Below are 15573 nucleotides of genomic sequence, written 5' to 3' on the forward strand. Positions count from 1 at the left end.
ATAGTAGTTTAAATTTTGACAAACTTTTGAATATTTCTTCATGACGTGATAGATTATGACGAAAAGTCAACAAAAATTTAATCGGGATTGATTCCTGTGACAATCACGGCTGGTTAACCAATGACTATAAAGGGAAAAAGAAAAGGGGGAGAAACGAGGGAGTACGTTGCTCTTTTTAATTTTAATTTTTTAAATAAATTTTAAAAATTATGATATATGTTACTTAACAGATATTTTTAATAGTAGTTAATATCCGAACACCTAAAAATATAACTTTGAAAATATTAAATATTTTTTTAACTAAATTTTTTTTAGACATTAAAATATTTTGAGTCATAGTTTAAATGCTTATTATAGTATTAAGCCATATAACCACGTGAGAGTTAAAAGTCCTTGCGAACCCTAACATTGACGAAATGAATACACAGCATATCAAAAAGACATTTTACGTCTCATCCGGCTGTGGCTCGAGAACTACCGGGATCTTCTCCGTACGGTCACCGCGCAAGACCTCGACTGTAACCTGCGAGAGTGAAGATATGAAAGTTTGTGCTTCAAAAACATACGATGAATACGAGTGCCGTACAGGCGGTATTCGATGACATACCTTATCGCCGACTTTGCACTGGTCAAGAATTCTGTATAAGTCCGTGCCATTGGTGACCTTCTTTCCGTTAACGGATGTTATTATATCGCCCAAAATGAGTCTACCATATGCATCGCGCTTTGTAGGTCGCAAACCCTGTTATATATCAAGGGTTTAGCCGTCAGCTCGTCATTGAAGTGTAACGATCTTCAATAACACACGAAAATCCGACGCAGAAAACATATACCGCCTTGCCGGCTGGACCGTTCGCAGGAGCGTCCAAGACGAGCCCGCCACTTACTCCCAACTGCTCGACGGATTGATCGGGTGCAAATTTAATACCTAAAACAGGTCTGGTCACTTTCCCAAACTTCACCAACTGATCAACGATGCCACTAACCTGTACATGTAGGAATAGCTGGATGAATTAATCATAACGGAAGGACAATTAAACAAATACATTCTAGCATCTCACCACACAGATCAGAATACAATGAAACAAGGTCTGTGTAATACGCACCGTGTCGACTGGAATCGAAAATCCAACACCAGAAGATGCACCAGAAGTTGAATATATAGCAGTGTTTATCCCGATAAGATTTCCCGAACTATCGAGGAGTGGTCCTCCACTATTACCAGGATTAATCGCGGCATCTGTCTGTATAACATCTTGAATCGGCCGACCCGTTGCCGCGGAACTGATCTCTCTGCGAAGTCCACTACAGGTAACATAAAAGAAGCATTAGCGAAACCGTAATTCATATAGAAATCAGCAAAGGTAGGTAATATGACATATCGGCCACAAACCATTGGTCTTCAGTACCTGATAACACCAGTTGTAAGTGTATGATCTAGTCCAAACTGCAAGAACATGCCAAAGAAAAATCAGAAATCCACTCAGAAGAAACAACCGAAGAGTTAGAAAATGAACATCAAAGCACATGATCATTAGATCTTTTTTATCAGGCACATAAAAAACACATAACTAGTGAGGGCGACACTTTCAGTATTCAAATTCATCTATGTTGCTTGGAATCTTCACTTTTCTTTATGTGTCTGTGTCTGATGCATATCCGGAAATAGGTATGGAGATATGATACTTGAACGAACATCCAAAAATCGAAATTCCGGTTCTGGGAACGTACTTGTATCTAACACTAACACCCTAGCATAAACATTTTGCCCAACAAATAAACATGTACACTCACTGGGTTACCAATTGCATAAACTTTCTGGCCAACAAGTAAATCTGCTGAGGTACCAACGGGAACAGGTCTTAGTTTGTCTTTCGGCGCGTCAACACGCAACAGGGCAACATCCTTGTCTGGGTCGAATCCAAGAACTTTCGCATCGTAAGTCGACTGATCAGCAAAAGTAACCCTGCAAGTGATGAGCACCAATTTTAGAAGTTTCAATATTAAGTACAAGAAGGTTATCCTTCATAAACGGGAGAGAAAAACTACTCGACAGTTTGGGTTATAAAATAAGATTATCAACTTGACTAATTCGCAATTTTTTTATTTGACTAGATCGAATACTAACTCCTAGACCACATAATTACCATGGCTAGCTTCCGCTTATATATGATTACTTTGGAGACTAAGAAGCAATCATAATAGCAACTAAATCAAGCTCAAAACCTCCAAATCAATTGCATATTTCCTCAAAATTATATTATGCACTCTCTCATTGCTCTAACAGTGTAATTAATAAAAGAACCAACTTGAGATCAGAAGCACCACGGATCACATGATAATTGGTGACAACGTGGCCGCCTTCGTCCCAAACGAAACCCGAGCCAGATCCTTGTGGAACCTCCAGCAAATCCAATGTAAAAGCGTCCTGCCTGGAAAACAACCGATTGCCCAGAATAAGAAACTTTAGAAACGGGAAATAGAAAGGGGAAATTCAAGTTTGAATAAACCTGGCGGCGAGATTGGTGATATTAACAACGGAGGGAGTATTCTCTTGAAAAAGACGAACAGTAGCCAACTCATCGGACTGTAACTTCCGAGGAGGGGTTACCACAAAGGCTGAGGCTGCTCCTACATCGGTTACAAAAAGCGAGAAAGAAAGGGCGAGTGAAGTGCAGATAATAAAGAAGGAATCGAAAACTGAAGAAACGATGCAATTATTACTAGAATTGCTGTTTCTGGATTGAATGAAACCGAGACTGTGGAGAGGAGGGAGAGAGAGTTTATTGGTTGGAAAGAGAGAAGAAGGCTTTGAAGTGGAAGCGAGAGAGAGGCGAGGGAGCTTTGGGGTTCTGTTTGGTGGGCGAGAAAATGGGAAGGAAAGGGATGGGGATTGGAGGGAAAGTGCTGGAAGGAGCGAACAAACTGCCATCTTTTAGCTGATTGGTTTGGACTAACAGCAATATTAGGGAGTATTGAAGTTATTAGCTTTTTTCTCTTCAAGCCTTAAAATTTTGGAACTTTTACTTTCGTGCTTTAAAATTTGTAAACTTTCATGAGTTCATAACACAACTTGTCTTTGTAAACATCAAAATATTTGTGTTGATGATATAGTTTTCCTGTAATTTCATATTACAAAAGGCAAATTATGTTTCAGAAGCGCAGAAGGATTGAGAACGTTCGAGACAAAGACACGCCATCTACCAAACAAGCTATACTGTCCAAAAACATAGTTGTCGAAACTACAGAAACAACAAGATGCATAAACAGAGAACAGGGGAAAGTGGAAGGCTGAGTGTAAGCCCCATGATTCATCTGCTGTCGGGAACAATCTGAACATGGAGGATCTATGTCTCAAGGGAAGTGTTCGATGATTTCGACATCATTGAGTCATTTTCTTACAATCCAAGTGCTGTTCGAAGAAACGAACAGGGTTCCTTTCTTCGTTAAAAATAAGTAGTTTCATGTCTCCTTGTTTTGTTTAAGGAATTCAAGGTCTTTCATTTGCATTTGTACAGCTTCCTTTGACAATGGTTTTGGTTCTGGAACGATGCCTGCATTATCACCGCCTTCTGCTACTTTGATTGCCTTGTCCTTGATGAGTTTTTGAATCGTTGATTGCTCAATGGTTGGGAAGACTGCTCTTAGCATGATATTAAGCAAGCTCTCGTCTTCCTCTTCGATCGGATCTCTCCCGAAGCAACAGACGTAAATCGCATCGAGGGCCTTTTCAGCTCGAATCTCCATGGGAAGATTTGGGGCACCAGCATTCAACTTCGCTCTTCTCTGTAGCGAGTAAATCATTAACAGTACATACATTTGAAAGAATCTGAAATGAGCATAAAAAACTCCAGGAACAACACAAAAATAGAAACACAAACAAGCATGAGATGAATTTGAACCGAAATGGGATAATAGGAACAAGAATGAACTGACCTCTCTCGCTTCATTCATCATTGCAATAAAAGTCTGCTCTTCAAATTCTATATCATTCGAAATCCGAAGCCTTGCCACCCCCTCCAATATCTCCTCGGATTTAAGAAGACCGGCACCGACAGCTGCTAGCCAACAACATAGCAGAACATACAAAGGATCCCCTTCCTGTACAAAAAAAACGAAACCCCATCCCAAACTCTTCATTAATTTCATGGTAGAACATAAGAAACTCCAATACCAAGTTACAACAATATCAAAATAACAAAACAATGCATGATTCCATCACCCACATCCACCAGAAAATACCCAAAACACAAAGTTATCAACATGATGCTAGAGCAAAAGGAGTTCAAAAAGTGAAGAAAAATACCCGGCCTCTCCTCTCCTGGAACTCATTAAAGGCTCTGGAATCAGTAACAGTACATTTCTTGCCGACCCTTCTTCTAAATTCGGCAAAATCGATGATATCTCCACCAACACCGCCTTCATCACTGAGAATCCTGGCGACAAGCCCGATTATAGGGAGAGAGCCGATGACTTTGTTAGCGAAACCGGAGAAGGAGTTTGGGTTCTCCATGTAAGCTTTGATAACCAAGCTGTAGGCGCCATTGAAGGAGCTTGAATGTTTTCGCCTTTGTTGTGGTTGTTGGCTTATTGAGTTGATGTAGTAGCATTGACGGAAATGAAGAAGGGAGGGTGAAATTTGGTTGGATGAAGAGAGGATTTTGTGAGCGTGAAGAGATAATGGCAATGGCTTAGCAGCTGCCATGACCATCGATTTCTGTTCGAGTTTGTAATTGTAATGCCGATGCTGTGTTTTCAGCCGCACGTTTATAAATATGTTATCCTACCCATTAATCTTTGTTATTGTTGTAGGATAAATTATGTATTTAATATCAAAATTATCTGTTTTAATCTATTTTAATATCTAAATTTTTATTTTTTTTAAATCATATTGAAAATTTAGTTTTTTTTTTATTTTAGTACTAAGTTTAAAGTTTAGCGTTAAATCTAGAAAACAATTAAAAATTTAAGGACTAAAACGTATAGTTTAGGTACTAAAAACATTAAGTTTTTAACGATAATTATTAAAATGAAATAAAAATTAATTGTTAGTTATGATTTTAAAAAAATTGAAAATTTAGATGAACTCACTTTTCTTTTTAATATATGTTTATATTTTTAATTGTACTTAAAGATAATAAAAATAAGGGTGAACTATAACTATAATCGCAAAATTATAAAATTAATTATAGAGTGAAAATGAACCCTTAATAAATTAATTAACAAGTACAGTAGTCTGGAAATTGAGATGCCATATGATCACCAACGCCAACCACTAAATATAAAACAAAAAGACAGACGTACTGATATATTTTAAAAAATGATTCTATAGAGGTTTAATTAGAAAATAAGTTAAAAATTATATGTTTTCTTTAAATATCCGATTCATTCAGATGTCTAACATTATAAATGTTACTATTTAAGTATCCACCTAACGACAATTAAAAAAGTTCATTAAGTGATAGATGTCACCTTTTATATAATTTTGATTTTTATAAAAAAAGTTAAAATTAAAAAAAAACTTTTAAAAACCCTTAAAATTTTCTCAAATTTTTAAAAAAACTCAAAATTTTGAAAATTATAATTCCAATCCCTATACTCACGTCGGTCGTCGACCATCGCCCTTTGCCAACGATCAACTATATGAAGAACAACCACCGATAAATCCACCGGTGATCGACCGTCACCGAATCCCCAAAATTTATAAACCTAAATCACTAAAATCTCAAATATTAAAATTCTTAAAAATTTCATAAATCCCTTTTACTGATCGTTGGGACAGTGGCAGTCGATGAGGCGTTTGGACAGTAGTAGTCACGTCGACCATTTTTGGCAATGGTAGTTGACTGACTGTAACACCCTTAGATCAATGTGGGTGACCCGATCCTTTCCAAGGAGTGAAAAATTTTTTAAAAAAATTGTTGCATTTAAAACCGTAAAATAATTTATAGATAAAATACAAATTTATAAAACCATTTATATATTAAAATAAAATCCACTAATAGTCAGTAGTAACACAAGTTTCAGACTCGAATATAAAAACAAAACACAACCTACATGCACCGTACTCCGCAAGCAACGCCGGTGAAACTCCTTTACTGATGTCGGTATAAGCACAAAATCAAACTCTTTAACCTGAAATGGTAAGTAACAAAGTGATCTTTGAAAAACTTAGTAATACAGAACTACCAGATGAATGCAATAAATAATAAGGTCTATGGTAAATCATAGACTTCCTTAGTGGGACATACATCATCAGATTCTATCGATGATTTCAAATTTCAGTAGCTAAGTCTTCAGTTACAAACAGAGATTCATGATTCGAAGAAAATATTTAGAGAGACATTCAAAAGATTAAATTGGAGAGTTTAGTGTGTTACAACAAAATAGAGAAATGAATACAAATCCTTTATATATATATATATATATACATATATATATATATATACTTATATTTAATATTAATATATTTTATATTATATCCTTATATACTTATATTTAATATTTATATTCTTTATATTATATACTTTATACTAAAACTTTATATATATATATGCTTATACTTTATACTACATATATATACTTTATAGTTTATATATATACTTATACTTTATACTATATATATACTTTATACTTTAAAGTATATATACCTTATAGTTTATATATATATATATATATTATACTTTATAGTATATATACTTTATATTTTTTTTACAGAAAACAAAAATACTAGTGCCCACAAGAATACAATAAAAGTTTAGGAGTAAAAATAATTAAGGGACCAAAAAGTTGTTTCCATCAATATCCGGTGCATTTGTCATGATTTTCTACAAAGGCCACATAATTATATCATCATCATCATCATCATCTGATCTACAACTTCAAAGGTCTTTGGAGTCTTCTCAATCTAATTGGATCATTGGTGGCATCCTCGAAACTCTTGCATATCTTCTTTATTCATACTGCTATATCAATCTGGTAATATACATGATCCCAAGCTCCACCATAAATTCTTTAATATCAAGCACCTAATCTCATGAAGCCAACGTGTATGTATCTTTACAGGCCCAAACAATGAAGATATATTCAGACGAGTTTGTTGTAATCTTCTTTTACAATTGTCTGTGGCTCTTCTGGCTGTACCAGTAGGCTTACTTTCAGAACCCCGGTTGAGTTCATGGAGTTTAACGTCTAGTGTATCAGTCGTTTCAGTCCTGAATACGGTAACACCTTTGGCATTCGAATACAGTAGTTGCAGTATTGGAATGTCACTTATTTGTTCGTTAATGGCTTGCTCGTTTAGGGGATTTTCGGGTTCTCGTTTAGCAGTTGTACACACATGGGGTGTGCGGTTGAAGGTGCCTGTGTTTGTTGCAATTTTCACACCGACTTCCATTGTTATAGCTGCTGTTATGAGTGCCATTTTCCTCGGCGAAGCAATTTATCTTGGAAGGTAATGGAAATCCATTGTTTTATATAAAAGGAACAACTTTAGACACCAATTAATAAGTGAAATTCTCACCGTACATCTCAAAATCAATATTAATCTAACCCTAACAAAATTTTGTTGGAACAGATAAAGCTTGGATTTTATACTGTGTACCAATACAAAAGCAGAAACGAACCGTTTTCCATTTTCAGCAAGCTTGCCGCAATTGGAGATTACTTTCTGCATGTTTATGGAAAGCAAGCATCACTCTCCTTTGGTAAAAGGTATACCAAAATATCCCTGTGTCCCACCGTTATCTTTTCCTAGAATGCAAGTTCCAAAGAGTTGAATGGAAAACATCGTTTTTAATCGAAAAATCGACAGTGTCTGCTACAAAAATCAAATGGGTTTACATATATGCATGTCCGGAAAACATTGACGTAAACCCATTTAAAAAAATAAGCAAAAATAGCATAAGACTATTTTGTTAAGTTAATCTGTGCAAATGTATGGCCGCTCTGCTCAGCATGTAGTTATCACAGGCGGATGGAAGTTGTTTGCACTTTTCAAACAGATGTTTAACAAAGAAAACAGACAACCTGAGATGTTGTTACGGACATAACTGAAGAAGAAGAAGGAGGAGGAGGAAAGGGAGGCAGTGGAAATGGAGGATGGATACGAAGGTTATATAGAGGCGGCCTCTAGGGCTACATTAGTGTGGTGACAGCAGGATTAGGGCAGCGGGCAGATAGGCGTGTAGAAGGAAGTTGAGTTACGGGCAAACCATTTGAGCCGACCAAATATTAATGAATAAGGCAACTTGCAGACAGGCTAACTTCGTTCTGATCTATGTTCACTTCTCTAGATAGGATTAATATCAAAATAAGTGCTTAAATTATACTTCAATTTTCTAATAGCTGCCTAATTTTTTTTATTCATTCAGGTGTTTAACGTTATAAATATTATCATTTTAGGTGTTCGAGCATCAACGACCTTAATTTTTCCCGTTTAATGACATGTCACAATCGGGTGATTTCAAAATTTATTTTAAAAAATATTATTTTATTTATAAGAAAACCTCTAATTTCTCTTAAATTTAAAAAATCCTAAAAATACCTAAAATCCTCAAATCATATCCTTAACCCGTAGCCGTTGTCCTTTCCTGTCATGACCACCACCGCCGACGTAGTTCATACCATCCTCCTAGTCATACGCCGTCGTAGTTATCGTCAATTGGATGCCGAGATTCGTGGGATCACGATTTTCATCTTAAGGTTCGTAGGATATAAAACGTCGATTCGTCGTTGATCGATCATGATTTCATGGGGGATTTGTTTACCGGGGAAGATGAGGTCGGTGGAGTTTTTCGACGGCAATGGGCGATGATCGATTTGGGTTTAAGGATTGAAATGAAGGTTTTCAAAGTTTTGGGGTTATTTCAAAATGTTTATTTTTCATTTTAAAAAAATATATAATTTTAACTTTTAATAAAAAATTTAAAATCACTAGATTGTTACACATGTCACTTAACGAGGGAAATTAACGTCGTTGACGGGCCGGGCAACTAAAATGACATCGTTTATAACGTTAGGTACCTGAATGAGTCAAAAAATAATTTGAATACCTATTTGAGAATTTAGGTATAGTTTGAGCACTTATTTTAGTATTAAGCCCTCTAGATATCTCCAGTACCATCGTTGTGAGTTGGGATTGGCATGGACCCAAATGGGTTTTGACCCGATCCACATTATAAGATTGGCTTTCCCCCCTTAAATTTAAGTCCAACTTAAATTTTATTAGCATAAGAAATGAAATTGGATTATGGTTGAATTTCAAGTAATTTTTTTTATTTTCCTGGATTTAAATATAATATTTTATAAATATTATTTAGTATACTTGTGAAATAAAACTATATTATTATTATTTGAAGTGATAAACATTGAAAAATACTTAAATGGATGTATAAGAATAACATTATTATTATTATTGTTGTCAAAAAAAAATATTACGGTTAATATTTTTTTTCTTTTCTAATAAGAATAAAGATAATTTAAATAATTTTTTTTTTTTAGAAATTATTATCTCTGTTAATAATTTTTTGGTGAACTAAACGTAGCAGTTACTTGCCTCCTCTAAACAAGAGCTTATCTCTTCGATCTTGAATTTAATCCAAATATTCTATTTGATGATCTAAAAGTTTCTTATTTGACTTATAATCTAGACCCAAATAAAATAATAGGATAAACTACAGGTTTAGTATTTAATTATCAATTTTGGTATGTTTAAGTACATAAATTTTCATTTTTTTAAATTATACCTGATGTTTAATTTTTATTTTATTTTAGTACCCACCGTTGCAAACTTAACACATTTAATACCTAACTATCATTTTTGGTACATTTTTTGTACCTAACTTTTCAAAAAAAATAAAATAAGCTTAACGTTAAGTTTTTAACGGGTACTAAAATGAAACAAAAACTAAATGTTAGATATAGTTTTAAAAAAATTAAAAGTTTAGATACTAAAACAGGTAAAAAACTAATAGTTTAAATATTAAACTTGTAGTTTACCCAAACTGATATTGGAATGCCCAGTCAAATCCTCCATACCTCCAAGACAAACTTCTGATTGGACATAGATTCTCATTCACAATAGTTAACAAAAATAAGATAATTAAATGAAATGGCACCTAACCATGATTATCACCACTAACCATAATATACTTAATAAAACAAAAGCAGAAGACAAACATACAGATAGGTTTTATAGGTTTGATTCTGTAGATACAGGGGGGAAGAAGTCTTCGTCTTCCCTCAAGGTGGGTTGCACAAGAGTGAGCCATGGAAGTTGTGCCAAGCTTAGCCATGCTTGTAGTGGAGTGTACAAACGTCCTCTCAAGCATTCTATTCAAAGCTGCTTCTTCCAAGGGGCTGAGCTATAACATCTACACTGTCTACTATTCTGTTCTGGGCACTTTCATTTTCATCCCTCTCTTCTTCTTCAGGTAATTCAATACATTTAAATCGTTTTCTCAGAAGTTTGGTCTTAACAGTTTATCTTCTTTGTTTGATCTGATGTATCTGCAGAAAAACAGCTTTTCCTCCTTTGAAGTTCCCTCTCTTCTCAAGACTTTGCCTTCTAGGGATTATTGGGTATGGAAGTGTGTATACAAAGGTGTAGATGTAAATTCATGTAAAACCATCGATTTGTTGATGTTACTGAGACAGGGTTGTAGGAAATATATGCGGATCTAAAGCTGTTCAACTTGGCTCTCCAACACTTGCATCAGCCATTAGCAACCTCACACCAGCTTTTACCTTCGTACTTGCTGTCTCCTTCAGGTTTCTTATTCCTTTTTTCCATTGTTTATTCATACAGAAGAAATTGATCAACTATTCTCATCGATCATGTATAAAATTCCATTCTCTAAAATGTTACTTTGAAATGCTCCTTGTCTTTGAACATTGGCATACGACAAGGATGGAAAGAGTGGAAATCAGAAGAGCAGCAACTCAAGCTAAAATCATTGGCACCATAACATCAATATCTGGTGCATTTGTCATTATTTTCTTTAAAGGACCCAAAGTTATTTCATCATTACCTTGGACATCATCATCATCATCTGTTCCTCAACTTCAAAGTCCTTTGGGGTCTACCGAATCAAATTGGTTTTTTGGTGGCATCCTTGGAGTTGTTTCGAATCTTCTTTTTTCATTCTGGTGTATCATTCAGGTATACAAGTATACATATATATATATATATATATATATATATATATATATATATATATATATATATATATATATATATATATATATGTTTCCAAGATCCACTATGAATTCTTTTCATTAATACAACTGTACCTGAATTTTGCAGGCACAGGTCATGAAGATATATGCGGATGAAATTGTTGTAACTTTCTTGTACAACTTGTCAATAGCCCTTTTAGCTTTACCAGTATGCATAATAGCAGAACCACAGTTGAGTTCATGGAGATTAACGTCTAGTGTATCAGTTGTTTCAGTCCTATATACGGTAAAACTTCGGTAATCAATGCCGGTATTCGAATACCTTATTTGCAACATTGGGATGTCACTTATTTGTTTTCGGACTGCTTGTTTAGGGGCTTTTTGCGCACTCGTTTAGCTCAGTCGTTCACACGTGGGGTGTACGGTTGAAGGGGCCTTTGTTTGTTGCAACATTTAAGCCAGCCTCGATCGTTATAGCTGCTATGATGGGTGCCATATTCCTTGGCGAAGCACTTTATCTTGGAAGGTAAACATTAAACAAGCTCTCCATTGTTTTCGTGGTGTCTTAATCCCACAGCTTTAGACACAAATTGATTATATGAAATAAATTTGATACAAAACATGAAACATTTTCAGGGAATGATATTGTTAAAGTGATGTTTTCTGATGTTGGTTAACTTTTACAGCGTGATCGGAGCGCTGATAATAACTGGCGGTCTTTATGCCGTGTTATGGGGAAAAGCAAAAGAAGCAGAAGAAATGAGAGATGAAGAGCACCGTGGCTTAAACGGGTTAGGATCCTCGTCTAGTGGCCGGGTTCCTTTGCTGCAAAGTTATAAAAACTGAAGAAATGTGCATCATCACTCATCGACATGAACACGAATTGGGAAGGAAAATGATTAAACTTTGTTTGGAGAATCTGATTTTGGAAATGTGAAAAAAAAAGTGTACTTTAAGATTTCAGGCGTCGAGTAATATTGTCAAAAAGAATCTTATGAAAAGTTAAAATTAACTTCTGTAAATGTTGTCAAAAGAGATATGTTTCAAACTGCGAGAGAGTCGTGTCATAAAAATCCTTACGTAAACGGATAAAATTAAATCCACAATAAAATCTGAGTCTGTAGCTCTAGAAAAGTCTAGAAAATAAACTGAATGAGTTTAGAATTTATTGGAGGGTATTCTTAAATGACTGAAATATGTGTTCATAGTCTGCATATATTGTGACTAGCACAAAATTTCATATATAATGGTAAATTGAGACTGTTATCGACATAATACCGTTAGACAACTAATCTCGAATAGAGTTATCTTTATTGATTTTTTAAGATTAAATGATAACATCGTAGATCTACTAAACAAATGATTAAATCAAGATCACGTAGAGAAAAGTATGAAGGAATGTGACTAAAGTCCATAAAATTTAAAAGCTTTATATGAAGAAAACCCCTACCTAGTTGACTGGAGATCCCAAGATCTAGGTTTAAAGGAACAACCTAATTGTATAAATCTTGTACGATCATTGTGAGTGTCTTTCATCCCAAGCCCGTTCCTATAATGTAAACAGTGATAAAAATGGTACAAGCTAAGCAAAGCTTTTAATAACCATTGCATGTTTCGATGAACCGAGCAACACAAGTCACCTATGTGAGAGTGAAGTGGGATCGCTTCAAGGAGACTATTGGACATAGTTCTTTCAAACTCTTACAGAACTAGGCGATGTCTATGGCTTTAAGGACATACCCATGAGAATTAAAATTCTTGCCAGAGAATTAGTAGTGTGAAGTATATCATCATTTACACAACCGATAGAACAATTCAAGAAAATCATGTCTATTGTTTAGCCAATAAAATAAATATACCGTCACGAGAGAAGATTCAAAAGAGGACACCTACCTATCTTATTCAATTATCTATCTTATAGTCTATCACCACATCGTGTCAAAATGTTTTTGATAAAATCATCAATTTCATTCATATGGGAGATTGTTGGAAAAATGTGTTGAATTTATTGATGAATTTGATAACTAAATTTTTCTTAAATATAACATATCTATTTGAATATTCCGAATTAAAAAGATATTGTGTGGATTCTTTAGAATTCAAATATTAATAGGATAATGTTTTATTATTTAAAGATTTATATTTAATTAAAATATGTATATATTATTACGAATTTATACTGGGTTAAATACCCCATTCATACATGAACTATACCAAATTCTCAGTTTCATACATATTATTTAATTTTTTTTTATTTCATACATGATGTTTTCTGCCGTTAACGAATTCACCCACTTTCGTCACGAAAAGTGACATGGAACCGTACGACCACTAAAAAAATGACACGTGGAACTTAAAAAATGTTTTTTAATTTTTAGGTAAATTACAACATTCATCACTCAACTATCTTCTTACTTTTATTTTAGTCACTAAAATTTAAAAACAAATACCTAATTTTCTCTTCAACTGTTTCCCCTGCCCCTCGTCGTCGTTCGACCTTCTTCTGGCCGATCGTGGCGTTCACCACTACCCTGTGAGCTTTGCCATCATCCCACGACCTTAATCCAACTATCAGTTACCCCCATCCGATTGTCGTTCATTTGGAAATTATGAAGAATTGTACGAGTCTCACCATCGTCGATCTTGGCCACCGTTGAACGATGAGCGTCACCGCCCTCACCTGTGGAAGCGCCTCCCTCATCTGGTCAAAACCAATCGACCCACTTGTCGAGCCTTGCCTTCATTTACTGTAGAGAAGGATTAGAAAGTTCGTCAAAAAACTTCTCCCAATCACTATTTTTTCACGATTTTTGGTTAAACCGACCGACGTTACATCTCACCGCCCCTCCCATTGAGTTCTCCGGACAAATTTGATGAGGACTCAACTAGTGGATCGTGTCACCGTCGTTATCGATGTTGGGTAAGCTTTGAACCACTTTTTCGATTGTTATCATCGTGCTTTGGTTGTTTTTATCACTGTTATTTTTGTTATTTTAATAAATTTGCGTTATTAAAATAAGAGTAATTCTATAGTTTAAAAATTAAATTAAAAAAAATTAAACTTTAGTGACTAAAATAAGAGTAAGAAGATAGTTGAGTGATGAAATGTATAATTTACCTAAAAACAAAAAAAAAGCATGTTTTTTAAAGTGCCACATGTCATTTTATTAGTGGTCGTAGGGTTCAACATCACTTTCCGTTACAGAAGTGATTGAATCCGTTAACGGCATAAAACATCATGTATGAAATCGACAATTTTTAAATAATATGTATAAAACTAAGAATTTGGCATAATTTATGTATGAATGGAGTATTTAACCTATTTATATTCGATTGAAATAGGAATACATTATTTATAAATTTATATTTTATTAAATAAAAATATATTATTTTTAAATTTATATTCAATTAAAATAAGAAAATATTATTACAAATTTATAATCAATTGGAATATAATATTGTAGTTCTGGAAGGATTGTTTTTCCTTTTAGAATTCACTATAAATATTGTACTAACCTACTATGTTAAACACTTGTTCAAACAAGTTTACATCTCACAAGTTCAAAAGTATAACATTTTTCTCCATTAATTTTATGGTAATAGACGAAAGCAATAGTGTAGTTCATGATCTTTGCAGATGTTATATTGTAGTTAATCATCTAGTTGTTGTATCATGAGAGACAAACGACCAATGAACTCGAGCACCAAATGAGTGACCGAAAATCCGTCTTAAAGAAACTACGTAACGACATGCCTCAACTGTTTTCGATCGATAGATCAATAGAAGAGTATTTCTTCTTCCTACATATTTTATTTAATTTCCCAGAAGATTAATTTATTTTATTTTATTGTCTCAAGTGTGATCAGGGCCACGAATTGTTATACTTCTAACAATCCTAAAACACAATAAATTCATTATTTATCATTTTTTCTTTCTAATAATTCATTATTATTTTATCTGTTTCATTCTTGGATTTAACAATTTATCTAAAACTTCAATTGTTATGAGTGTCAGATTCCTTGGCAAAGGCAAAGCAATTTATCTCGGAAAGTAGTATATGTATAGAATTATTTTAGTCTATCGATAATACACACATCCTATAAATGTATTAATTCGAGATGGAGAGTCCTGTGGCTTAAGCCCCTTGGGACCCTCGACTAGCGATCAGGTTCCTTTGCTGCAAAGCATTATTGGACAATAAGTTAAGGCTAAACAGCTCAAATTAGCTGAACATTCTTGGAATATGAAGAGAATAGGAATGAACATGGTTGATCTTGTGTTTAATTTTCAAGGTTTTTCTTTTATGTGTTTAAAATGTTTTTATAGTCCACGAGATCTTGATTTGATGATAAAGAGAAGACATTGGAATTATAGGATTAGACGAGTAGCTGAGC

General features: G+C 34.3%; 3 protein-coding genes across 4 annotated transcripts; 1 reads left to right on the forward strand and 2 right to left on the reverse strand.

Moving 5' to 3' along the window:
* Nucleotides 1–386: 386 nt before the first annotated feature.
* LOC120208374 (protease Do-like 1, chloroplastic) lies at nucleotides 387–2956 on the reverse strand. Its single transcript, XM_039207664.1, has 8 exons — nucleotides 2511–2956; nucleotides 2310–2432; nucleotides 1795–1966; nucleotides 1410–1447; nucleotides 1107–1305; nucleotides 834–986; nucleotides 608–742; nucleotides 387–523 (listed from the first exon to the last, which is right to left on the reverse strand). The coding sequence occupies exons 1-8, from the start codon at nucleotides 2930–2932 to the stop codon at nucleotides 446–448; spliced, it is 1320 nt and encodes a 439-aa protein (XP_039063595.1). The 5' UTR covers nucleotides 2933–2956; the 3' UTR covers nucleotides 387–445.
* A 394-nt stretch (nucleotides 2957–3350) lies between these two features.
* Nucleotides 3351–4733, reverse strand: LOC120208379 (photosystem I assembly factor PSA3, chloroplastic-like). The gene is made up of 3 exons (XM_039207669.1): nucleotides 4307–4733; nucleotides 3937–4101; nucleotides 3351–3786 (listed from the first exon to the last, which is right to left on the reverse strand). Exons 1-3 carry the CDS (start codon nucleotides 4709–4711, stop codon nucleotides 3463–3465), a joined length of 894 nt encoding a protein of 297 aa, XP_039063600.1. The 5' UTR covers nucleotides 4712–4733; the 3' UTR covers nucleotides 3351–3462.
* A 5446-nt stretch (nucleotides 4734–10179) lies between these two features.
* On the forward strand, nucleotides 10180–12197 carry LOC120208376 (WAT1-related protein At5g40240-like). 2 transcript variants are annotated; one of them, XM_039207666.1, is made up of 7 exons: nucleotides 10180–10433; nucleotides 10516–10581; nucleotides 10657–10770; nucleotides 10909–11161; nucleotides 11306–11464; nucleotides 11553–11704; nucleotides 11865–12197. In XM_039207666.1, the coding sequence occupies exons 1-7, from the start codon at nucleotides 10270–10272 to the stop codon at nucleotides 12022–12024; spliced, it is 1068 nt and encodes a 355-aa protein (XP_039063597.1). In that variant the 5' UTR covers nucleotides 10180–10269; the 3' UTR covers nucleotides 12025–12197. The 2 variants fall into 2 exon arrangements, with proteins under 2 accessions (XP_039063597.1, XP_039063598.1); XM_039207667.1 differs by having other exon boundaries at nucleotides 11815–11907.
* Nucleotides 12198–15573: the final 3376 nt, after the last annotated feature.

Source organism: Hibiscus syriacus, unplaced genomic scaffold (assembly GCF_006381635.1).
Source record: "Hibiscus syriacus cultivar Baekdansim isolate YM2019G1 unplaced genomic scaffold, ASM638163v2 tig00016563_pilon, whole genome shotgun sequence".
NCBI classification, from domain to species: Eukaryota; Viridiplantae; Streptophyta; class Magnoliopsida; order Malvales; family Malvaceae; genus Hibiscus; species Hibiscus syriacus.

Bases quoted from the DNA above. Each gene is read 5' to 3' on its own strand.
- LOC120208374 (XM_039207664.1), bottom strand. From the start codon at position 2,932: ATGGCAGTTTGTTCGCTCCTTCCAGCACTTTCCCTCCAATCCCCATCC. The intron at 1,306-1,409 runs GTACTGAAGACC...TGTTACCTGTAG, and splicing joins CTTACAACTGGTGTTATCAG to TGGACTTCGCAGAGAGATCA. The intron at 524-607 runs GTATGTCATCGA...TCACTCTCGCAG, and splicing joins AGTGCAAAGTCGGCGATAAG to GTTACAGTCGAGGTCTTGCG.
- LOC120208379 (XM_039207669.1), bottom strand. From the start codon at position 4,711: ATGGTCATGGCAGCTGCTAAGCCATTGCCATTATCTCTTCACGCTCAC. The intron at 4,102-4,306 runs GTATTTTTCTTC...TTTTTTGTACAG, and splicing joins TCCAGGAGAGGAGAGGCCGG to GAAGGGGATCCTTTGTATGT. The intron at 3,787-3,936 runs GTCAGTTCATTC...TACTCGCTACAG, and splicing joins TGATGAATGAAGCGAGAGAG to AGAAGAGCGAAGTTGAATGC.
- LOC120208376 (XM_039207666.1), top strand. From the start codon at position 10,270: ATGGAAGTTGTGCCAAGCTTAGCCATGCTTGTAGTGGAGTGTACAAAC. The intron at 10,771-10,908 runs GTTTCTTATTCC...GCATACGACAAG, and splicing joins GTACTTGCTGTCTCCTTCAG to GATGGAAAGAGTGGAAATCA. The intron at 11,162-11,305 runs GTATACAAGTAT...TGAATTTTGCAG, and splicing joins CATTCTGGTGTATCATTCAG to GCACAGGTCATGAAGATATA.